The sequence below is a fragment of the Rana temporaria genome, chromosome 2, assembly GCF_905171775.1.
Source record: "Rana temporaria chromosome 2, aRanTem1.1, whole genome shotgun sequence".
Lineage (NCBI taxonomy): Eukaryota > Metazoa > Chordata > Amphibia > Anura > Ranidae > Rana > Rana temporaria.
This window is the reverse complement of record NC_053490.1, coordinates 441,252,196-441,278,253: the sequence shown is the minus strand read 5'-3', so window position 1 is coordinate 441,278,253 and position 26,058 is coordinate 441,252,196. Positions and strand designations below refer to the sequence as shown.

The 26,058-nt window shown below is 45.1% G+C and overlaps 1 protein-coding gene across 1 annotated transcript in view; it reads right to left on the bottom strand.

Moving 5' to 3' along the window:
- Positions 1-26,058, bottom strand: part of MYL10 (myosin light chain 10) — an 82,793-nt gene that overhangs the window by 3,645 nt on the left and 53,090 nt on the right. The window contains exons 4-5 of the mRNA XM_040338417.1: positions 23,643-23,747; positions 1,875-1,953 (exon numbers count right to left, since the gene is read on the bottom strand). Of these exons, the coding sequence (XP_040194351.1) occupies positions 1,875-1,953; positions 23,643-23,747 (184 nt within the window). The remainder of the gene's footprint in view (positions 1-1,874; positions 1,954-23,642; positions 23,748-26,058) is intronic.

Below are 26,058 nucleotides of genomic sequence, written 5' to 3'. Positions count from 1 at the left end.
TCTGCTTGTTGCCTTTCTTTAGCAGTGGTTTCCTAGCAGATATTCTACCATGGAGGCCTGATTCACATAGTCTCCTCTTAACAGTTCTAGAGATGTGTCTGCTGCAAAAGGTGGCTACTTTGAAGAACCTAGAATAAGAAATATATTTTCAGTTGTTTCACACTTTTTTGTTAGGTATAATTCCACATGTGTTCATTCATAGTTTTGAAGCCTTCAGTGTGAATCTACAATTTTCATAGTCATGGAAATAAAGAAAACTCTTTGAATGAGAAGGTGTGTCCAAACTTTTGGTCTGTACTGTATAAATCAATAATGCAATACTTAGGGCCCAAAGTTATAAAGATCGCTGACTCAGGTCTTTAAGACTATTATATTTCAGTACTGAAAAGAAAATGTCTTTACATGTTTTTTTGTAGTTTGCATTTCAGAAAGTAGCTACACAATAGTGGAGGTGCAAAGTAAAGTTAAAATAAAAAACATGATTACATACATACATTTTAACTGCATACATACAATTAAAAGTGGCAAAAGCATCTAGACCTTTTACATCATAATGCATACATGCTAAACTTAACTAGAAAAGTGTTTTTTTTTAGATAGCAATGATGACGTGTGACCTACAGTTTTCTATGTTTCTAATAGTTTTGCCTGGTGGATGGGACACTTGTGAAAGCATCGCACCCATGAAGTGCTCTTTGAAGATCAATCTTAGACTACTTAGATTAAAAAAATATAATTTGTTTTAGGCATGGTATCTCAGTAGCTAATACTTTTTCTCATTCCCTGGCTTTTTTCAATAGTAGGATCTCACGATCTTTTGAAACCTTCTGTTGCATTCTCCATAATATAAAATTATTGAAACATTCCCCAGGGAGAGTGAGAAACCCGCCATAATGGCCATAGAAGGTGTACAAATCCAAAAACCCAAGTGCAAACATCTCACCAGTAGAATAAGATAGTGTTAACTGACTCAACTTTTCAGCATCTACAAGAACCTTGGTATTCAGTTTTGGGTAGCCTAAGGCCTCGTACACACGACCGAGTTTCTCTGCAAAAACCAGCAAGAAACTTGCTGGGAGATATTTTTTGCCGAGGAAACCGGTCGTGGGTACATTTTCGCCAAAGAAACTGTCGAGAAACTCGACGAGCCAAAAAGAGAGCAAGTTCTCTCTTTCCTCGACGGGAATGGAGAAACTTGCCTTGTCGAGTTCCTCGACAGCCTAACAAGGAACTCAACGAGGAAAACTATGTGTTTCGCCCGTCGAGTTCCTCGGTCGTGTGTACGAGGCTTAAGCCTTTGAAGACAAAATGACACCTTACCTAGGCAAGGAAAAGTGACAGTGTATACAGCCCTGGATGGCTGTATGTTTACATTTAAGTGGGTGGTTGGGGGGGGGGGACTTGTTTGGAAAAATCATGGTTTAACCACCTGTTTTAACTGCCCACCCTGCCTCCCATTTGTACAAGGCCTAAAGATGTGAGATCTGATTGCTAAATTAGAGTTATAGAAGGCTAAATTGTATTTATATTGTGTCAGGAGCTCCCACGCAGTTGTGTTCTCTCTTCCCAGGGACAAGCAAAAAAACAGCAAATGGGCAATATTCACAATATTCACAAGGTGGAATGAGTTTCAATGAGTTTCATGAAGTGGAATGAGTTTCTTCATTATAAATGTATTTTTGCAAAAGTGCATTCCCTTTTAATATTTCCTAAATCCTGAGATGAATACATAACTACCCAAACAGCCAATATTGATATGCTACCTTTAACCTAAAACTGTACATAGATGCACATTGAAAATAACCCTTAATGCATAAAAATTGATTGGTTACTATTAATTTATTAAAATAATGTTATAAAAATGATATACTTACTAATCTGCTTTTATATGGCCTTTTGCATCAGGATCAAAAATCTTGAAAGCATTTAGAATAGTTTCTTCTGGGTCTGTGCCTAGAACAGACATAATTCATAAAACATCTGTCTTCATTCACATCATTTTTAATGCGAGGCAAGTCAGTTCCATATTTAACTATCTCCCTAGATGTCTTAATAAATGATGAGTTATCTTTAACATTCTACTCATTCCCTGCTATACTGAAGAGTCCACTACCAGAAACTCCTTTAGCACCTTGCAAAGTTTAAATTACTAAGAGAGTGACAGGGCCTGGGGGAGAGCTGTCAAGCTCTGCTGAGTGATAAGAGCCTATTAGACAGTGCCATCATTGATGTCTCACTCAATATTTGCAACAAAGTACATTACTGTTTGTTACCTGGAGGCTAATATCGTTATTACATTTTCTTTGCTGGACACAGATAAATGTACTGGAGGGGTCAAGGAGTCAAATGTTCTACTGAGATTCCTTTTCTTAGAAAACTAATAATGTACAAGAATGGCTATAATTTTTAGATGGTCTCTATGATATATCTATTATGTTACAATATATAATAACAACGGGCAATCTTCCATTAAATTGAAGTTACCGGTTATATACAATTTTTTCTGATCAACAATGGTTAAGGTTTTTTTTATTTTTCTTTGATATAAAAAGTAACTAATTTAAAAGAGAACGTCAGCTGCAAGTTGATTTTGGAAGGAACTTTGAAAGTGGAAGTTGAATACATTAAGTGATTTAACTATTGATTGTGGCTTCAACACACATCTCAGCTTGATCATATACCTCAGAGGTCAGCAACTTTTTCCACAAGTGTTAATTTACAAGCATTTAGCAAATGGCACGTCGGTGAAAAATAGCATCCTGAGACCTCAGTATCAATTCTTGCACCTCCAGACCTCAGATCAGATGCAATACATGCACCCCAGACCTCAGATCAGACTCAATACATACTCCTCCAGACCTCAGATCTTCTATAATTCCTGAAATTTTAATCCCCAGATCAGACCCAGTTCCTGCACCTTCAGTCCTCAGATCAGATCCAATTCCTGCAAGTTAAGATTCAGATCATCTCCAATTCCTGTGCCTTCAGACCTGAGATCAGGTTCAATTCCTGCACCTTCAGAGTATCTTTAAAAAGATAATTAGCATCCGCCTGGGTATGCATACTTCTAATAACCTGAATTATTATCTACTAATGCTTCAGGTGTCAGAGCACTATCTAAATCTATCTTTCTCATTTTGAATTTTTTTTTTACATTTTTGAAAAAAAAAACTTTTTTCTTAGCTTTTGTTGTAAAACGTAGCATATTTTCAAAAGGCCTACATTTTCAGCCGTTGTTTACTGTCTATCTCATTTCTTGAAGCTCTAAAATGCCAGGATAGTACAAAAACGCTGGAAAGTAGACAGTCCACAGCATTTAGTAAAAATGCATTGTGAGGTTTTTTTTATTATTCTTAATTGACACCAAAAAACAAAACAAGGCAGACACCCAGTCTAACAAGTCAACATACCACACAGCTAGGCAGTACATATAAATACAGTCCACATTTCAAATCCAGTTTATAATATTCTCGCAAAATTGGTATATTTGCTAAGTAGTGCGACCAGAAACATAAAAAGTTAAAATTTACTGATGTCTTCCTTGACACGGTCTGATTTAGAGCTTTATGGGGGGAAGGGCAGAAAATGAAATATAGTAAAATTGTAAAAAAGGGGGGGGGTGGGGTATTTATCCCCGCTAAGTTAGAAAGGAACGATTTAAAAAGTCCCATGTACTGTATGTACTCCCCTCAGGGAGCATGGTGAGTTGTCTGAAGTTATGGAGTTATTTGAAGATAACATTTGTTGACACAAGTATTTGGAAAATGCTTAAAGTGGTAGTAAACTCTGTACTACCACTTTAGGTAAGCCTATAATAAGGCTTATCTGTAGGTATAAAGAATATCTCCTAAACCTGACTGCAGCGGCGCATGCGCAGCGGGGATCCTCGGCTAAAGGGCCGGCAGCCGCTGGACCTTGCCGGAGAGAAGTCTCTCGCGCGCATGCACGGGAGTGATGACATCGCCACTCCAGCCAATCACATCGCTGGAGCGGCGATACCCAGGAATACACACCGAGGAAAGATGACATCTCCATAGGCGTGGACCAGATAAGTTCCTCTCACCTCGTTCCAAGGTAAGTATTTCATAATCATTTGGTATGAAGTGCATACTAGCTGATTATGGCTTTTGCTTTTCAGGGTATACAACCGCTTTAAGATATTTCTCAAACACAACATAGTTACTTAGGGCCAGATTCACAGAAGAAGTACGCCGGAGTATCTACTGATACTCTGGCGTACTTTCAAATTTGCCGTGTCGTATCTTTAGTTTGAATCCTCAAACCAAGATACGACGGCTTTTGGCTTCGATCCGACAGGCGTACGGCTTCGTACGCCTTCAGATCGTAATACTTTGCGCGGGAATGCGCCTAATTTAAATGATCCACGCCCCCTACCCGGATCATTTGAATTAGGCGGGCTTGCGCGGGAGGGATTTACGCTACGCCGCCGCAACTTTACAGGCAAGTGCTTTGTGAATCAAGCACTTGCCCGTAAAACTTGCGGCGGTGTAACGTAAATGCGATACATTATGCCGCCGTAAATGTACCTGAATCTGGCCCTTAGTACTTAGATTTCCACCCAAAAACACATTCTACACTTTTACCAAGTATGGTATCTAACCATAAGTGTAGGCGGGACTTAGGCCCAAGGCACCCAATCAGTAAGTGACCACATACAATCCTTTTGTAGTAATTATCTTGTATCTTGTAAATAGTGGTAATGAATCATGAATAATACCAGATCTTATAGGAGTTAAGATATTCACACAGTATTACCAGGTTTGGGCCTGTATACTGCTGGAGGGGTGGCAGTTTGCAATGTACCAGTCCAGGACAGCCCTGTAATACTGCTGGGAAGAGCCCCACATTACTATTCTGGATATCAGGATATTTCCTCTAGGCAGGCGGTGTACTTATTCTGTCCCTACTCGCCAAGAACCTCTGCGTGCGCTAAATACTTTCCCTCACCAGTAAGCAACCTCTGCCCCTGACCTACCACTTGCTCCAGGCATGCCTGCTTGACATAAGTATATTATATATTATATTATATGGGGTCCCACACCAAGATGGCCGACTTCAATCTTGAGAGATAACAGCTTCCATTTGGACAACTGGTCTCTCTGAGAGCCCGATGGAGTCCATGCGGGGACAATTCCCCTAACAGACTGCTCTTCACCTACATGTAAGCAGGTGCTTCCAAGGGGTTACTCTGTGTTGTGTGTTTATTTCAGATGTTTTAATCATTGTAGTTTTGGTTGCTTGTTTAAATTTCTGTGTGCAACTGAATATTCTAATGTGAGTATATTTGCATTGCTAAGTTATATTTGTATATTTGTCTGGCTGAGGTGTACTCCCTGAGAGGTAAGGGTTAACACTGCTGTACTTTTGAGGGAAGTACCACCCCCTACCTGAGCAAACATAAAAAATGGAGAGGGGACCACCTCTTAGGGTGCCATAATTAGCAAGACAGCCGAAGGTTGGTTCCAGACTGGGAGTTTGAGTGAAGGAAAAAGAATAAGCACGGATGTAGTTCAGCTTCCTAGTTTTCATGATAAACATGAAAACTGGGAGTGAGGTGACAGCTTACTGGGCTGGTGGAATCTGGTACAGGCTCAGCAGTACTGGCTCAAAATGCCGCACAACTTAAGTGAATGAGGAATTATGATGTGTATTGAAGAAATATTGTCTGGAGTGCATGGAGTTAATTATGTATACTTGCAGAGAAGCGTTGCTTTAAGTTGAAGGGCTGCCTTCAACACCAGCCTTGTGTTGTTTGGCAGCTCCAGCCTGCCTTTTGGGGGCACTAGTGAGTGCTTACTCTGGGTCTCCACTTGGGTTTAGTAAGTTCCGCCAACATACAGGACAGAGGGAAACCTTCATGTGCCTTCATATGTTTTATGTTTTTTTTTTTTTAATTAAGGCTTGTAACTTGTACAGTATAGGATTTCATGTCATCTGTGCCAAGTCTTGCACGGAGAGTTAATCCAGCTCTGAGCAATCCTCTTATCTTTTTTCAGTGAGATAAAAATGGACAGAGAAATAGCAGTCAGTTCTTCCCCCGTGCTGTGAGTGACAGGTGATTTACATATCTCATGCACCAGCCTTAGGCCCCGTACACATGGTCGGTTTGGTCCGATGAGAATGAACCGAAGTTCATTTTCATTGGACCAAATCGACCGTGTGTATATGCTATCGGTCTGTTTTCCTTCGGTCCAAAATGTTAAAACATGCTTCAAAACCGAACCGATGGACCGCTGCCCCATCGGACCAAACCAATGGTTAGTACAGAAAAGCATCGGTTCAAAACCCGCGCATGCTCAGAATCAAGTCGACGCATGCATGGAAGCATTGAACTTCGATTTATTCAGCACGTCGTGTGTTTTACGTCACCGCGTTCTGACCCGATCGGATTTTGAACTGATGGTGTGTACACACATCAGAACGTATGGCCACTTCAGAGGTGAACCGATGAAACCGGGCCGTCGGACCATTCTCATCGGTTTTGTCCGACCGTGTGTACGGGGCCTTAGAGAGGCATTATGCGTAATTCCCATTCCCCCTCCTTTCTTCTTCAGCTCTCCCAGGATTGGCTGTAGGTCTATAGAATTGCCCTATGTAGACTGCGAAGTATGTGCACATGCGCAGGAGTGACATATGCACTCTGCTTCTTCACAGAAAACGCTCTGCCACTCCTGTGCGTGCACTTTAGTCTCCAATGTTGTGAAGCTCGTCCTCGCAATGGAGTGTAGTGATGGGAGGAGGAGTTCTCTGATGCGCCCACAGATTCGGGAATATTGTGTGGCTCCACTAAGCTAAAGGGGTGAATTATGACAGGTAAGAATACATGCAGGAGGCATGTATATCCTTCTAGATATGCACTATGTTATTAAATTAGAAACGATGACAGTGGGTTTACATCCACTTTAAATTCAACCCAATACATCAACATTAAAGGGCATTGGTAATAACAACTTAGCCATCAATCTTCTTGTGTACACTGATAAACAGCTGTAAATTGCTATAACTAGAAGACCTCGCACTTCATGTAGGCAACCTGTTAATAGTGAAAGGCCATAATAGTAAATAGGTGGGGTAAGGGTAATAGTAAATCGAGTAAAATACTGTATGCGTTGCCAAATGCTGTGCTATGTCTATAATAATTTTAATAAGAACAACCAATTAAAACTTACATTATAAAATGTGAATTAAGTGTCTGTTTAAGTTTATCCTAAATATGCTCTATTTTTTTTTTTTTTTTCATGCCAAGTTGATAAAGCAAATGTTTTTTTCCCTGGGATTTACTTGTTCAGTAGCCAAGTGCATCACTTAAGTTTCACTTGAGCAGACTGTCGATAAAGGAAATAAAAATCTCCTGAAATATACTTAAGGGCAGAAAGATGCATTATTGTAGTTTGAAGATTGTGTTCTGTGTGCCTTCAAGGGATCACTGAGCGTCTTTCCTTTTCAATCAATATCTCTTTACGCTCAGTTCCCTATTGTCAATCATACTGCCGGTGGCAAACACAAGGCAGTTCACAAAGCTCGGGCTCCCACCATTTCATACAGTGTTCTACATTTGTCTCTCGCTATTTCTCCAGGCTTTGTCTGAAACAATGTCATATATAACTCATCCTTTATTGATTAGCTGGTAAATAAAGTGGTCCTTTTGATGTGTATCAAAGGTATTTTCTCCACAAGCTGTAAATGCATTTTTCTAGCACTCAATAGAAGAACACCATGCGGTTAATATTACATAAATAGTTTCTGATATGAGTTTTGGCATAACAAATCTTCTTGCAAGCTTCTACAGCTTCGCTACTTTAGTTACTGCTTACAATAAAAATCCACCAGTCTCCATTTTTATATTGTTTGGTTCTATAACAGTTAGTAGAGTATGACAAAGACGTTACAGTCTATGTAAATACTGGACATTATACTACTGATGTCAGCTTTAGAATTTGTAATGCTAAAATCTGCAACAAACGCGTATAAATAAAGGTTTCCCAATATCACAGACATTGGCGTCCTCTGAATTTTTTTCAGGGGGGGGGGGGGGGCGCTTCGTAAGCGACAATACACAGTCACATTTAACCCTGTGTTTAAACCCCCCCTCTAGCGGCCGAATAAGATGGATGGTGTCAGTAGGGCAGTGGACGGTGTCAGTAGTTTTTTTATAATTTTTTTTTACAAATGTATTTATTTAAAAAAAATATTTAACAGTCTTGTTGGGGGGCTTTGGTGAAATACCAGGGGACTAAACAGACCCCTGATAGTCCCTTTCTATTTTTCAAAAGTGAGCTGAGTGTGAATTCTCTAGTTGCTTTCTCTGAGAAATAATAAACATAGTAAATTGGAACAAATATACTCTCTGGGCCGGATGAGCGCATCTTTCTTCCGGTGTAACGTATCTCCGATACGTTACGCCGCTGTAACTTTGGGCGCAAGTTCTGTATTCTGAAAGAACTTGCCCCCTTAGTTACGGCGGCGCAACGTATGTGTGGCGGCGTAAGCCCGCCTAATTCAAATAGGGATGTTGGGGGCGTGTTTTATTTAAATTTTACTTGACCCAACGATTTTGACGTTTTTTTTTAACGGCGCATGCGGCGTCCGTAAAATATCCCAGTGTGCATTGCTCTAAAGTACGCCGCAAGGATGTATTGGATTCGAAGTGAACGTAAATGACGTACGGCCCTATTTGCGAACGACTTACGCAAATGACATAAAATTTCAAAACTCGGCGCGGGAACGACGGCCATACTTAACATTAGCTACGCCTCATATAGCAGGGGTAACTATACGCCGAAACGTAAACAACGTAAAAAATTGCGCCAGCCGAACGTACGTTTCTGAATCGCCGTATCCACCTAATTAGCATATTCCTTGCGTAAACATACGGAAGCGCTACCTAGCGGCCAGCCTGAAAATGCAGCCTAAGATACGACGGTGTAAGACACTTATACCTGTCAGATCTTAGGGAAATCTATGCGTAACTGATTCTCTGAATCAGGTGCATAGATACGACGGCCCGCACTCAGAGATACGACGGCACTTCATCATCCTCATTATACCATACAGGGTTAATGTTCCTGTATGGTATGCAATGATGCTGAGGCTTTGGGTTGAGGAGGAGAGCAGTACAGCTGGCTGGAACATGGAAACATAGAAGTAAAAGTGGTAATTTCCCCCCAGCAGTGCAAGGGTGGACTTTTCCCTTTCCTGGAGGTGGGCTGTATTTTGTATGTCTCTTTATACTCATGACAATGTCAGGAATATACTGGGACTTTTCAGGTTCTACATGGAAAGTATTCCACATTAATTAAAATAATAATTTTTAATAAGATATTGTGTGTGTGTCTGTGGAATGCATCCATGTGGAGCCTGAAAAGTGCAGTCCACTCTGAATTCCAGGGGGGGGCAATTGACCCCCCTTGCCCTATGGAGCAGACGCCCATGATCACAGACATTTACAATAGTCTTTTAGTGGAAGAAAATCTTAACTATAACTATTCTTAAAAATGTTCCTCATTTCTAGGAATAGTTATAGTCAGGCTTTTCTTCCACTCTAAGGGGCAAATCCACAAAGCAGATGCGCCGACTTAACTCGAGATTTCTAATTTTACTCCGCGCGTATCTTTGCGCCCGATCCTCAAAACGAAAAATCCGGTTTTTCCGTCCTACTTAAAATAATTACTCTGGCGCATCCTCTGACGCAAATTACGCTAGTCACGCCGCTTTATTTGATAGGCAGAGATGCAAATGAGGGAGATAGGGCGATCCTCAAAATTAAGTGTGTGCGCCGTAGATTACGCCCTGTGCGCCGTAGATAACGCCCTGTGCGCACCTGTTAGTTTTCTGGAGCAAAATTAGACTTTATAAAAGCAGCCCTAATTTTACACCAGCCCTGTAAAGGTCTGCTGAAGCAACACCATTTAGGAAGAGCTGCCAACACTTCTTTGCTTGACTTCATTGTGACTGCCAAAATGCCTGGGCCATCAATGATTATAACGGCACTCGCAACTTTACAGGCGCAGAGAAGGAGGAGGGCACAGAGGAGGAGGAGGAGGGCACAGGAGAGGATATACCGCCCACGCCAAGATCTCTTTGGCATGACTGCGTCTGAGGTCATTGGCAACTTCAGATTTAACCAGGAAGCCATCCTGGACTTAACCAGGATCCTGCAGGATGATCTGAACACCCCAACCCAACGATCCCATGCCCTGCCAGCTCACATTAAAGTTATGGCCACCCTGCATTTTCTGGCCACTGGGTCTTTTCAGAGAACATGTGGAGGTCTGGCTGGGATGGTACAGTCCTCGATGAGCAGGTGTGTGCACCAGGTTGTCCCTGCAATACTGAGACGCATGGGCAGTCAATTTGAAAAGCCCACCCAGGAGGACCAGCGAATGAAGAGCATGGCTGATTTCTATCAGATTGCACGATTCCCACGGACCATCGGGGCCATTGACTGTACCCATGTGGCACTACAGCCCCCCCATGATACAGAGCACCTGTTCAGGAATCGCAAAAACTGGCATTCCATCAATGTCCAGGTAATCGTGGATGCCCATGGCCTCATCTGGCATGTGTGTGCCAAATTTCCAGGTTCGTGCCATGACAGCTACATCTTTAGGCAGACCAACATAGCACGTCAATTGGAGCAGAACGTGTATGGAGACAGCTGGCTGGTTGGTGAGTGACATGTGTGTCAGGTATGACTGTCCCCCCCCATGATGCAGACATCACATGGGGCACATGCATGACTAATATCCTCCTGTCTTTTCCCTTCCAGGTGACTCTGGATATGCCCTGGGCCCTCACATGATGACCCCATTCAGGAACCCCCAAACCCCAGGAGAGCAACGCTACAACGAGGCTCATATTCGCACCCGGGCAGTAGTGGAGCGTACATTTGGCCTGCTGAAGTCCCGCTTCAGATGCCTGGACAAGACTGGGGGTACACTGCTGTATTCCCCAGACTTTGTGTGCCAAATAATAGGGGCTTGTTGCATTCTTCATAACTTTGCAACGAGAAGGGGACTGGAGATTAACTTACGTGCTGACCTGACCCCCCACCCAGGCAATCCCCCCCTAGCCCACTCTACCCGGTCTACTGAGGGCACAGTAGCCAGGAGACGCCTCGCAGAAGGCATCTTTTCTCAGTAAATGGCCAGAAATCATGTCACAATGTTATTATTTGTTTTCAATGCAAACGCACATGAATTATGTGACAATGTTATTATTTGTTTTCACTGCAAACGCACATGAATTATGTGACAATGAGAATGTTGCTTTGCACAGTAAACGCACATGTTTAATGACACATTGAGAATGTTTTTGTCTCTGGAAACGCACATGATTTATGTCACAATGAGAATGCATGAATGCACACCACTGTGGTCCCTAGCACAAACACATCACATGCACATCGAATTGGATTAGATCCAAGTACCCCCCCCCCCCTTTGGTACTTGGGAGCAGTAACGCCCCGCCACGGCTCCAATTATGTCACTGTGCATTCATACACCATTCAGGAACCTAGGATGACTTCTCCCTGGTCCTGGGGATCCCTTCTCCACCAAAACTGAGGGTGACACCCTTATTTTGTCAGGAATGCCACCCCCCCACATTCACACATCATTCACACACATAAACCAAATCATAAGTACAGTATAATAACCAAAATTTTAAAAGAAAAAAAAAAAAAAAGTACCCCTGGTATTTAAGTCCGGCGGCGAGTGCTCCGTCTAGGCTGCCCACAGGCAGGGGCACGGCCACGGCCACGGGCACCTGGAGGATCTTCACGGGGGGGGAGCAGGGGAGGGAGTATCTTCATTGGGGGGGGGAGCAGGGGAGGGAGTATCTTCATTGGGGGGGGGAGCAGGGGAGGGAGGAGCCTCCCCTGGTGTCTGACCTCCGGCTGGCCTGCCCTCCAAGGCCACTGCTATCCTGGTCAGGCAGTCAGTGATGGCAGCCGTATTGGCCTGGCCAGCCCGTGTGTTCTCCTGCACAGCCCGGGTGTTGTCCTGCACAGCCCGGGTGAGGGCAGTCACCTCCTGGCGGTATGCAGGGACCACAAACAGGTGATGACACCCAATGAATTGGTGGCCACATCACTGAGTGACTCCCTCATTACATCCAGGCTGTGCTCCATCTTGGCCATAGTTTTTTTGATGTCACCCAGACTGCGGGTCTGCTTGGCATTGTCCCTCAGCAGACTGGCCGGCATATGCTCAGACCCCACCCTGGTGTCCTGGGTCGCCATCCTGCCTGCCCCTGAGGCTTGTGGCCAGGTAGGAGGGGATAGAGTGACCCTTGTGGGTTGCGGCATGTTGTGGGAGGAGTGGGAGGGGCTACCCCTGATGGTGGCCTGACTGGTGCCAGCCTCTGGGGGATCCTCTGGGGTAGCCTCAAGGGGAGCCTCTGGGGTAGCCTCAAGGGGAGCCTCAAGGCTAGCCTCAAGGGTATCGTCAAATGTCATCAGATCTGTGGCAATAATGATTTCCCGGCCAATCTGGAGATCTTCTTCCTCCTCCCCCTCATCCTCCTCCCCCTCATCCTCCTCCCCCTCAGCCTCCTCATGAGGGGAGGTTTGGCCACTCCCCTCCCCTGGGGACTCCTCAGCAGCCTCCTGTCTTTGGGGTGGTGCAGCAGCCTGGCCTGATGGCCCAGCAATCTCCTGGTCATCTGTGGAAGACACCAAACAATCACAGGTTTGAGGATCCACACACTTGGCACATGTTCCCTTCCCCCACCCACACATGCTAATCACCAAATCCAAAAAAAAAAAAACCTTACCTGGCCTCACAGGAACATCAGACTGATAACCAGGCAGGCCCACCACCTGCTCTGGCTCGAAACACCGGGCCACTGCCCATTCCTCCTCAGTCAGCCGGATGGGGCATGGTCCCCCTCCTCCAGTGCCCCTCCTATGCGCAGTGAGCTTGGCCACCTTATTGCGGACCACGCTCCTCAGATCATTGATCTTTTTCTTAATGCCAGCGGGGGTCCTCGTCTCCCCTCCCCCCGCCGCATTTATGTGATCTGTTATTTTGGCATAGATCCTCTTCCTTTGGGCCGGGGAGGTGTTCCGGCTATCAGGCCCATGTAAATATCTTCCATATTGGATGATATACCTGGCAAGGATTTGCTTTTCAACATGTGAAAAATTCAGCTTCCTGCGTTTGGGGGCCATCACAGACACCACCCAGCAACAAGAAGCCAAACAGGACAAACACACAAAAATACACACACAAGCAGACAGCTACTACAAAGTCAAATACAAACACACAAAAATACACACCAAACAAATACACCAAAATACACACAGAAGCAGACAGCTACTACAAAGTCAAATACAAACACACAAAAATACACACCAAACAAATACACCAAAATACACACAGAAGCAGACAGCTACTACAAAGTCAAATACAAACACACAAAAACCAAACACAAAATCCAAGCAGAAAAAAAACAAACAAAAAAATTAGCAGAAACAATCAAACAAAAATTACACTTATCACAAACAAACAACAACTACTATCTACTACTCCTCCAACACTTCTCTATCAAACACAACTTACCAACAAACACTGACAAACTAAGAGCAGAAGCAAATTGCTCATGGAAGGGAACACAGGGAAATACTTTTGCAAATGAAGTGTGTTTGACTGGAGCTAGTTAAGCACAGTGCGATCCTCAAACTAAGTACACTTGGCCTTTTACCTATCTCACTGATTGCGCCAAGCAAAGTTCTGCACATGCGCAGTGAGCAGCAGATTGGTGCGCGCATGCGCAGTACGGCCGGACCTTCATTTGCATGGGGTCACGGCTCATTACAATGAAGCACGCCCACTTCCTTCCCACTTGCCATAACCCCGCCTTACGCCTCCGAATTTACGTTACGGCAGGCGCACTTTTGTGCGCAAATGCGCTGTGGATACGGCAATTACGACACCAACTTAGGGCGCCGTAACTTAAATGACATAAGTTAGAAAAAACTTATTTTGCGCCGCTGGCTGTGGATTTGGCCCTAAGTGCTTAAAACCTTATTCTTTTGTTTGGATGCAGTATGTTTTTTCAATTTGTATTGCTGTCTGTGTTACTGTTGAGAAGATTCCCCCCTTTCCTGTATGAAAACTAGAACAGGAAGTGGAGCAAAAATTTCTCAAGATGAATACAGCAATAATAGACTAGAGATTCTAATTTTTAGAATCTATTCAATTCAAAAGATCTATTCAATACAAAATACAAAGGATTGGTGTCTTACTTTAACCACTTGACTACTGGGCACTTAAACCCCCTTAATAACCAGACCAATTTTCAACTTTCGGTGCTCTCACATTTTGAATGACAATTACTCACATGGTCCCGGAACCAGGAACTCTGCGTGGCACGCACACCCCGACCCGGTAGGCCATAACGCTGGGGCCCCGTGGTGCAGACACCCTAAAGGTGGATGCCGCACTTGAAGAATACCCAGAACCAATAGCTTCTGCCCCATAAATACCCTCTCCCAGCATGCACAGTGAGGCTCAACCCTCCTGTTTCGCTGCTGGGGAAGAGCAACCAACTGCTCCACTGCTGCCACCTACTGTCCTGGGGTGGGAAGAACACCCCAGTAACAACAGAATAAGCCCACAGCACAGCCAAGCTGAGACAGAGAGCCAAATTTGAACACATTAACAAGATCAGAGTTTAACTAACACTCTGATCTCCCTCTAAATTTAAATAGCACTGGTACTTTGAAGTAACCAGGCGCTACACATGTAAGGAAGTGAAGGTGTGGGTTAGGTTAGGTTAAGTCGCAGTCAGGAAACACACAGTCCAATTTCGGCAGAAACAGTATATTGTAGAACAATTCTGCAAAATAACAGGCTAAGCGCACACCCAACAGGAGCCACTTACAACTGAGACAGCGGTGGACCCACACAATGCAGAATGGAAGATGCCGTCAGCGTCTGCCACAGAGAAACGGAATGCAGCCTGGCTGGGCCACACCAGAATGGGAAGGCTTCCTGGAAGGTAGTTTTAGTCCCTGCACTGTCCCTTCTTCTCTGGAACCTGTCCCTATGTCTAGTACTGTCCCTGACAGATGGGGTTCCTTTCCCTAAGCTAGGCACTCACATAAAACGAGCCAAGCCTGGGAGCCAGGGCCTTAAATTGCTCTGCTACCCCATCCTATATCCTGCTGACCTGTATCCTCTGCCCTGCTGACCCTGTTCACAGCCCCGCTGTCCCTTTCCTCAACCCCGCTGACCCTTGTCCTTTGCCCTGCTGACCCCTGTCCTATGTTTTGCTGACCCCTGTCCTATGCCATGTTCATCCCTGTCCTATGTCCTGCTGACTTCTGTCCTATGCCCGCTGACCCCATCCTATGCCCTACTGATGCCCTCCCATGCCCTGCTGACCACTGTCCTTCCCTTCCGGCCCCTATCCTATGCCACACTGACTCCATTCTATGCCCCTCTAACTGCTGCCCTATGCCCTGCTGATGCTATCCTATGCCCAGCTGACCCTGTCCAATGCCTCTCTGACCTCTGTCCTATGTCCTTGTGACCCCTGTCTTATGCCTTGCTGATGCCATCCTATGCCCCGCTGACCCCTGTCCTATGTCCTGCTTTCCCCTGTCCTATGCCCCACTGACCTCTTTCCCATGCCCTGCTACCCTATCCTGTATCCTGCTGACCTGCATCCTCTGCCCTGCTGACCCTGTTCTCAGTCCCGCTGACCCTGTCATTAGCCCCACTGACCCTTGTCCTCTGCCCTGCTGCCCCCCTGTCCTATGTATTGCTGACCCCTGTCCTTTGCCCTGTTCATCCCTGTCCTATGTCCTGCTGACTTCTGTCATATGCCCTGCTGACGTCGTCCTATGCCCTGCTGACCCCTGTAGATTTCCCTGCTGACCCCATCCTATGCCCAGCTGACTCCATCCTTTGCCATGCTAACACCTGTCTTATTCCCTGCTAATGTCATGCTATGCCCTGCAGACCCCTGTCCTCTTTCCTGCTGACCCTGTCCTATGCCCTTATGACCCCTGTCCTATGTCCTGCTGACCCCTGTCCTATGCCTTTCTGATGCCATCCTATGCCCCTCTGACCCCTGTCCTATGCCCTGCTACCCTGCTACCCTGCTACCCGATTGGCTGCTTGATTCTGCTTGGCAGTTGGCTCACACGCACAATGGCACATGATGATAATCAAAATCAAGATCAAGAAGTATGTTCCCCGTCATCCATTCCTTCTCTGGTCTCTTCTCCTGCTCCTCACGTCACAGTCCCCGCACCAGGGAGAGAGAAGATGTTTCCGCGCAGTGGAGGGTAGGCGGAGCATTAGGCTCCGCCTCCAGCAGTTACCCTATCCTACATGGACCCCGTCTGCCCAGTTGTCATCGGCCATCATGGGGGTGCCTTTCGCTCTTCTCCCCAGGCCAAGTAACTATAAGCAAGTGCCAAGCTGGTGCCGCGCTCCAGCAGGCTGGCCGCGGCAGGGAAGCGGCCACGAGAGCCAAGGGTGGCCGCCGGAGGATGGCCGCTTTTTTTTGGGGGGGGGCAGCTTTTTTGTAGCCCCCCCATGGTGCCAATGGCACTTGAAATGGCTGCCATACTTTAGATACGCCACTGTGTGACAGTGCATATTTTTAAGCACTGATCACTGTATTACAGTCCTGATCAAAAGTTTAAGACCACTTGAAAAATGGCAAAAAATCATATTTTACATTGTTGGATCTTAACAAGGTTCCAAGTAGAGCTTCAACATGCAACAAGAAGAAATGAGAGTGAGACAAAACATTTTTTGAGCATTCAATTAGTTGAAAATAACGATTAAACTGAAACAGGCTGTTTTTCAGCTGATCAAAAGTTTAGGACCACATGCCTTTAAAAGGCCAAATCTGTGCAAAGATGTGGATTCATTGTCATTTTCTGTCAGGTAGTCACTCTCCCTTTTTGAACGTGGTCAGGTTGCTGAACTGCATAAGCAGGGTCTCTCATCAAGACACTGGACGATCCTCGACCCAAATTAAGGCCCTTACTGGTGCTGACTGCAGCCCCATAACCATCAGACGGCATCTGAGACTGAAGGGCTTCAAAAACAAAAAACGTCTTCAAAAACCTTGTCTCCTTGAACGCCACAGAACTGCTCGTTTGGACTTTGCAAAAGAGCACCAAACATGGGACATTCAAAGGTGGAAGAAAGTTTTATTCTCTGATGAGAAAAAATTTAACCTTGATGGTCCTGATGGTTTCCAACGTTACTGGCATGACAAGCAGATCCCACCTGAGATGTTTTCTACGCGCCACAGTGGAGGGGGCGCCATAATGGTTTGGGGTGCTTTTTCCTTCAGTGGAACAATGGAGCTTCAGGAAGTGCAGGGGTGTCAAATGGCCGCTGGCTATGTCCAGATGTTGCAGAGAGCATTCCCCATGACTGAGGGCCCTCGTCTGTGTGGTAATGACTGGGTTTTTCAACAGGACAACGCTACAGTACACAATGCCCGCAGGACAAGGGACTTCTTCCAGGAGAATAACATCACTCTTTTGGCCCATCTTGCGTGTTCCCCTGATCTAAATACAACTGAGAACCTTTGGGGATGGATGGCAAGGGAAGTTTACAAAAATGGACAACAGTTCCAGACAGTAGATGGCCTTTGTGCATCTGTCTTCACCACTTGGAGAAATGTTCCCACTCACCTCATGGAAACGCTTGCATCAAGCATGCCAAAACAAAATTTTGAAGTGGTCAACAATAACGGCGGAGCTACTCATTACTGAGTTCATGTTTGGAAGTTGGATTTCTGTTTTGGGGGGGTTTAGGTCTTTTTTGGAGGTGTGGTCCTAAACTTTTGATCAGCTGAAAAACAGCCTGTTTCAGTTTATTCGTTGTTTTCATTAAATTGAATGCTCAAAAAATGTTTTGTCTCACTCTCATTTCTTCTTGTTGTATGTTGAAGCTCTACTTGGAACTTTGATAAGATCAAACAATGTAAAATATGATTTTTTGCCATTTTTCAAGTGGTCTTAAACTTTTGATCAGGATTGTATTTTTACTGGTCCCCAAAAAGGGTCAAAAGTGTTGAGTGATTGGACTTAACTCCTCCCAGACACAAACATAATAGGCGCTAGATAATGCAGGCTTACCAAGTAGCAGCACAGCAAGAGGGGGAATAGAGAAAAGTATATTTTTTTATATACTATATATACAGAGTATATATGGATCAACCGTGAAGTGAGCAGCACAAGTATTGGCTGTAATTGATGGAATGGCCCTCAGGGATCCACTCTTTTATAATGATATACAGGAATCAATAGAACAGATGTACAACAAAGGCAACAGTTTTAGGCCAGTAACCTTGCCCACAAGCAAAAAACATAAATGCATGAGTTTTTATTTTTGAGGTTCTTCGGCAAAATCAAAAATATACCATCATTGGATGTTATTTAATTTATTATTCTTTCATGGACTGTTGGTAGGTTTATTTGGTTATTGGACAAGGTGTGATTCCTGTATTATACTGCTGACACGCAGACATGTTTATCACTAGAGGGCTTGTAGAAGAGTTGGGCTACTAGCCTTAAACTATCACACGTGTGGTATCCCCTTGTATCTAATTCATATACTACATTTGAAGCTATTGGAGTAATGCTATGATCCCTGTAGATATATAAACTTATATAAAAATATATACAATATACTGTGTATATATATATATATATATATATATATATATATATATATATATATACACACACACATCATGCTATATATAATTATATAAATAAGAATTATGATCATTTATGCATTATATTATCTTCTATCTGCTTTAAAAAGATCTCTGCCAAATCTGTGGGAAGTTAATGATCTGTGTTAAATCATGTAAGAAGATTACATAACAAGCTTCTTACATTAGATGCAGAAATGACAAAACAAAGCTGGATCAAACCAAAAACACCTGTCTCGGCTTCACTCCCATACTGGTAAATGTAAGTTATTTGTTTAAATAGAAGCAAAATTCCTTCACAATGCTTTTATTCTATGCACATAATAGAGGCATATCACTAAGAAAAAGTGGTCCCAGACGTCCAGTACTGGCAATAGAACTTGCCCTGATGATAGTCAGTCTGTGGGACAATCTAGGCCTCAGTCAGAAACCTCATGTGATAAAAGTCGATGGTGCAAGGTCAAGTCAGGACTGCACAGCAGGACAGGTGATGCCAGACTGCATAGTCTGTAGTTTTGTCTTGTCGTGATGCTTCCAGATAGTCCTCATTTTACACCATAGTCAATGAGCAACATAAAGGTACCCATGGGCGACACTGGTACAGGTTTTATATAATCATCAGGATAGACGTCAGTCCCTGTATCCTGTTAATTAATAAATGTAAATAAAACATGACTTTACAAGCATCATCCAAGTATGGATATACAGTATAAATTAAGTAATTCCAGCCATACAGTAGGGTGACCTGACATTCATGATTTCTGGGGACTGTCCTTGATTTTAAGGAGGATGTTGTGGTTCCACGTGTGTCCCCTGCTGTAGCTTTGGCAAGCAGCCTCTTTAAGGTTTGGGCACCACTCAATCCAGGCATAGTGGCTGTGAATAAGGATCCCTCTCTTCTGGCACAGTGGCGTTTCTTCCTTCCCCACCATTATCAGTATTTTGCGAGTGCAAGGACTGCGGCATATGGATGCAGTGTGTTCAACAAATAGGCACAGGTTCCATTTTATCACCCCCTTTAGGCCGCTCCTACCATCAGCTACAATCCTGTCATACCCACTATTTATCACACTTGGTGCACAACAAAACTAGTTTCTGGAATCAATCCCAGGATGCCCCAGGTGTTTCTTAATCCTAGTGGTTCTCACTTGTCACATTTTTTCAACTTTATAACTTAAAGCTAGGCAGATTGCCCAGATTACCCCTATGGGTATTGTTAAAGGGGTTGTAAAGATTTGTTTGTTTTTCTAAATAGGTTCCTTTAAGCTAGTGCATTGTTGGTTCACTTACCTTTTCCTTCGATTTCCCTTGTTTGTCTGAATTTCTCACCTCCTGTTCCTCTTCAGTAAGCTTGCCCCCATCATCCGAGCTGTTCTGGCTGGGGGTTAGTCAGCGTGCTCGCCCCTCCCTTGGGACTACATCCCTGCTAGGAGACGCTGTGAATACAGTATCTTCCCGGAGGGATGTTGTCCCAAGGGAGGGGGCTAGCACGCTGAATAACCCCCAGCCAGAACGGCTTGGATGATGGTGGCAAGCGCAGTGCCTTATCGCAAAAAGGGGTTTTGTTATTTTATGGGGCAAATCTTTCCAGGGCTGAAGTGGTTAAGTAGACTATTAGACGGACAAAGCTCTTCAGGACACCAGCCAATGTTCCCTTTAACTAAACCTATAGCTGACTCTCTAGCACCTGAGAGGTAGCAACAGTACAAAGGTCCACAAGATACCTTATAAGCATCTGTACTCACACAAAGACCCAAGGCCAGCTGATTGCCTCCTTCCAACTTCCAAGCGACACCGTACTCCGGTGATACCATACCAGATCTTCAGTGGACAGTCCTCCTCAGTCAGCTCCCTTTAGTTCCAGGGTCTCAGCATGCAGGCCCTCAGGTCACCCACCTGAGGCCTTATGACAAGAGACATAGCAGCATTGCCTAGAAGGGCAGCGTGTCCTCCAGGCCAGACTTCTTCTCAGGGGTGTCAAACTCAATTTAATCATGGGCCACATCAACTTTGTGCTTTCCCTCAAAGGGCCCGTTGTATCTGCCATGGTGTTCTGTCTGAGCAGTCTCCATTAAAGTTTCTTGTGGATAATACCAGCAGTGTGTGGCCCTCCTGTTCAACTGGCATTGAATGTTATTATTCTCATAATTATAAACAGATGTCCAGAACACCTCCTCAACTTACATTAGATGTCAAGAAGAGTCCCCCACACTCCCTTACATCACATTGCACCTTCTTTATTATGTGCTGGAGCTGGGGATGGAGCTGGAAAGCAGAAAGTGTAGGGTCTCGAGGAGGACCAGAGGAGGACTGGAGTCAGTTTTGACACTTTACTGAGACCAGGGGAGGTGGAGATGAGGGGGTACTGCTTTTGCACAGAGAGGTGCAGTATATGTAGGAGGAGTTCTGTCCTCCTCTTTGCTGCCGATTGCTGAGGGGCAGAGACGTGTGGGAGTGGTGCAGGAGAGGTGCAAGAGTCACTTGTGTTTGACACATGGGCTCTACTTGAAAAGACCCCAAACTAAGTGTGCTCACAGAATATACTGTATACTGTCTCCCAGCATGCCTTCAGAGCTGTAACGCCACACTAGTAACTTTGCACTAAGTACTACTACAGTTGCTTCTTCCCACACAGCTGCCATCCGTCTCTCTGAATATCCTCTCACTTCCTCTGCAGCCGTGTGCTCCACGCTGGTTGCGGAGGTGCGCCACCTAGCTGCACTTCCTGATGCGCTCCTGCGTGGCCTATTTAAACCCCCAGCACTGACAGTATGGGTTCCTCTATTCTGTCAGGATGCCACTGTCAGCTGGGGTTCCACTCTCACCTGTACTGTCCAACCATCCTCCTTAACTGGACCACCAGGATTCCTAGCAGAGCGCAACCGCTTACATCAACCAGGTCCAGACCCCAGGACGCTCATCCGTTCCCATCAACCTGTAAACCGCAAGTACACTGCTAATGATACCAATTACTTTGCACCGCTCTCCATGCCTGATGCTTTGCTCTCATGCCTGTGTTCATTGCTAATGTTACCAAGTATTATGGAGCTCTCCTAAAGCCTGAACTACAGCTCTCATGTCTATGTTCACTGCTAATGATACCAATTACTATGCAGCGCTCTCCATGCCTGATGCTTTGCTCTCATGCCTGTGTTCACTGCTAATGTTACCAAGTATTATGGAGCTCTCCTAAAGCCTGAACTACAGCTCTCATCTCTATGTTTACTACTAACCATACTAAGTATTACGGAGCCCTCCTCAAGCCTAATGTACAACCCTCATGTCTGTCATTACTGCTAATGATTCCAAGTATTAAAAAGCGCTCTCCATGCCTGATCCTTCCCTGTCATGTCGCTGTGCACTGCTAGTATATCTAAGTAATGTGGACTGCATCTCATGCCTACTCAGTATCTTAAATGCTACTAACCTCTACTAAAGTATCTAACTATTCTGGACTGCATCTCATGTCTACTCAGTTCCTTACATGCTATTAATCTCTACTACAGAAACTAACTATTGAGGATTGCTTCTCATGCCTTACATGCCATATATACTGAGATACACCTATCCCTTCCTCAGTAATTCATCCCATTGAGCTCTGCCAATGGTGTCAGTTATACTTGTATACATTCATGGCAGCCATGTACTGACTGCCAACCAATCAACTACGATGCTCAGACCAATCAGTCCATAAGGACCCCATATCAGTCCAAACAATACGCACACCACTGAACTCACTCTCCCAGGTCAGAGAGACCCCTAGTGTGCAGTCCTGGTACTGCGACTACTCAAAACCCCTTTACCTTATTCATGTCTTTGTTACCAAGATATACTTTAATGTCGCTTATGCTGGAATAAGCGCCATAAACCTTACTGAGGCTGTGATGATAGAACCCAAACTCTCAACATAGTTAAGAGTGAAACCTGGGTTCGAACCTGAGAAGTCTCCGCAGTTGCGATCCATAGATCTAAACCCAATTTGGCGTATCGTTACAAGAGCTTGCCTCTCTGGGATAGGCCAGGGCTGCATCAATATTCATGATGCCATCTGCATAGCTCCACACCTATCATCTAGAAACTTTCAAGTTCTCTGGATGAAGATGGCGTGATTAGACTGGCAGCTAACCTGACCAGCAGAATGCAGCTACATTGAATAAAGTAAGCAAACTATGCTTTTACCTAACAATCACAGCCACACTGGCTACACGGTGACAACTAAATTTACCAAAAACACATACTAAATCTCACTAACTAAACCAAGAACCTATCTAAGAGGGTATGTATATGTTTTAAAATAGCAACTTGCATTATGCAGTAGGGTGGAAAAATTACATCAATATACTGTATACTTTGCTACATCCTTGATTTATTTCATGCTTTAGTTGTCTGCCTTTGTACTTAAAGTGGTTGTAAACCCTCTCATATACCCAGGGAAGTGAACAGCCTCAGATGATACACAGGGATATAACAAATCCTCCTACATTAGTTTTAATTGTTTATCTGTAGTCTTCTGCTGTTCTAAATAGAAAAGCTCCATTCTGAGCTCTTCCTACCCGTCCCGACTGAGACAAATGTATCTCATGTGTTTGGAAAACATCTCAGAAGTTTAATGCTGATAACAGAGGAACAAAGCACCAGAGAAAAACGACACTTGAAGATATGGAGAGAGATAACAAAACACTGAATATATATGTGCTTAGTTCAAATTCCATGACTGAGGTTTAGAACCACTTTAAGTGAACAATCTCATCTAATCACAGTAAACAGCAGATTTCTATTATTTATAGATCTGTGGAACAGACAGGTGGATATGGTAAACAGACCCATACTGTACTACATAAATATCATCACCGACAGTCTTTCATTTTTAGTATTAACCTTGTCCTTCAGTTAGGTGGTCTATATGAAAGTACATCAGTCCATACCTTTCAGTTTTTCTCCAAACATTGTAAGAAAGATAGTGAAGTTGATAGGCCCTGGTGCTTCCTTAACCATGTCATCAAGCTCTTCAGATTTCACATTGATCCTCCCTGTGACAGAAAGACATAGGACATGTATAAATTAGCCAACCAACTATATGTGTCTAAATTCCCTTTTTGTCATGTTGTAGGAAGCTAACAGCTTTGCTTAGCTTGACTGTATGTGTCTGTTGGGCCCCTTTCACATTGAGGCGTTTTTCACGCGGTACAGCGCTAAAAATAGCGCTGTTATACCGCATGAAAAAACCTGCCCTGTAGTGTTCAATGTGAAAGCCCGAAGGCTTTCACACTGAAGCGGTGCGCTAGCAGGAGCGCTCCAAAAGTCCTGCTAGCCGCATCTTTACTGCGGTATAGGAGCAGTGTGTTCACCGCTCCTATACCACGCCTTCCCATTGAAATCAATGGGAAAGCGCGGTAATACCCTTTTTTAACCCTTCTTCGGCCGCTAGCGGGGGTTAAAACCTCACCGCTAGCGCCCGAATATCGCGGTAAATACGACGGTATAGCCGCGCTACAAATAGCGCGGCTATACCGTCACCGCGGCTCCACGCCTCAATGTGAAAGAGGTCTTAGTGTTCTCTCAGCATGGAGTATAGTATCACTTGCTATTTGAGCTGGCTCCAGAAGTGAGTGCTAGAATTGACATTCTGTGTTATGGATATTCGATGATCAATAAGAAAGGCTTGGGGAGGCCTGGTTTGCTGGCTGGGAAGACATTTAATATTTGAGACCCTTCTTGGCATGTGGTCTATTTCCTAGACTTTATTCTGGTAAGGTCACTACTATAACAACCATCTTTCTCCAAGGACTTAAGGCCTAAGGATTGGTGTGCTGTAAGAATCTCTCTTCTGAGTAGGAGCCCTTGAAGATGTTGGCTGCCATTTCCAGAGGTTTTTGGTCTAGTGCAAGCATACTGATGTTAGTGACTGGCTGTTGAAAGTGAAATACAGGAACCTTTCCTGTCCTGCATTGGAACATAAAAGAGGAGCTACCTCTTGAATCTTTAAGCTACATTCTAAATTTAAGTGTCCAGTCAGCCAGAGGCGTCGTTAGGGCGGGGCTTGGGGGGCTGGAGCCCCGAATGGGTCCCCGAAAAGCCCCGAGTCTATGCAGCATTGCAGTAAATTGTTAGCCCCGAGTGTCTGGCGAAAAGTGGCCGAGTGCGGCCAAGTGCCGCCAGTGCCGAGCCACTGGCCATTCCGGGCGCCGGTCATTAGTCCCACCCCTAAGCCAGCTTCTCAATGGCTCCCTAGTTACCTGTCATGAAGTTCCAACTTCTTGGGAGACGAGGCAATGCCGAGGGAGCAGCGACGGCCGGCCGTGATTGGTCGGGTGACAGGCCCGCCCCCAGGGGTGGACTGACCATTCAGGCTCTCAGGCTGAGTACACGTGGGCCGAGGCAAGTAGAGGGAACTATGGATCCGGACTGGGCAGGATGGATTCGGCCGTGGGATGCATGGCATGAACGGGCTCCTGGTCCTGAGAGGAGAGAGGGACCGAGAGAGCCCGGGAAGGAGGACACTTCCTGGACTGAATTAATTGCTGACTGTAACGGTGGGAGGAGGGACAGGCGAGCAGCGAAGAACTGGAGTGTGACAGCCCGCCTACACGGAGAAGGGTGAGTCCACTCTGAGAGGAAACCTGTGTATATGTGTGCAGGATCTGTACTGTGCTTAAAAAATAAAAAAGTTGTAAAATGCCAAGTCCTACAGTATGCATTGCCCCCATGTGTCATGCTTTCTTTATTGAATGCCATGCTACAATCTGGGCAGACTTCACTTACAATCCTTTCCTTTGCTGTAACAATTTTATGAAGCATTCCTGTTCTGTATAATGGTGGGAGTGGGACATACATAGCAGACATACTGATCAACCCACCCTCTTTCTCTCAACCTCCCTCTACCTACACCCCCTCCCTCACTACCCCCCCCCCCCACTTCCTTACACCCCTCTCTCACTACCCCCCCCACTTTCTACACCCATCTCTCACTACCCCCCACTTCCTACACCCCTCTCTCACTACCCCCCTCTCACTACCCCCCACTTCCTACACCCCTCTCTCACTACCCCCCCCCACTTCCTACACCCCTCTCTCACTACCCCCCCACTTCCTACACCCCCCTCTCACTACCCCCCACTTCCTACACCCCTCTCTCACTACCCCCCCACTTTCTACACCCTCTCTCTACCCCCCCCCCACTTCCTACACCCCTCTCACTACCCCCCCACTTCCTACACCCCTCTCTCACTACCCCCCCACTTCCTACACCCCTCTCTCACTACCCCCCCACTTCCTACACCCCTCTCTCACTACCCCCCCACTTCCTACACCCCCCTCTCACTACCCCCCACTTCCTACACC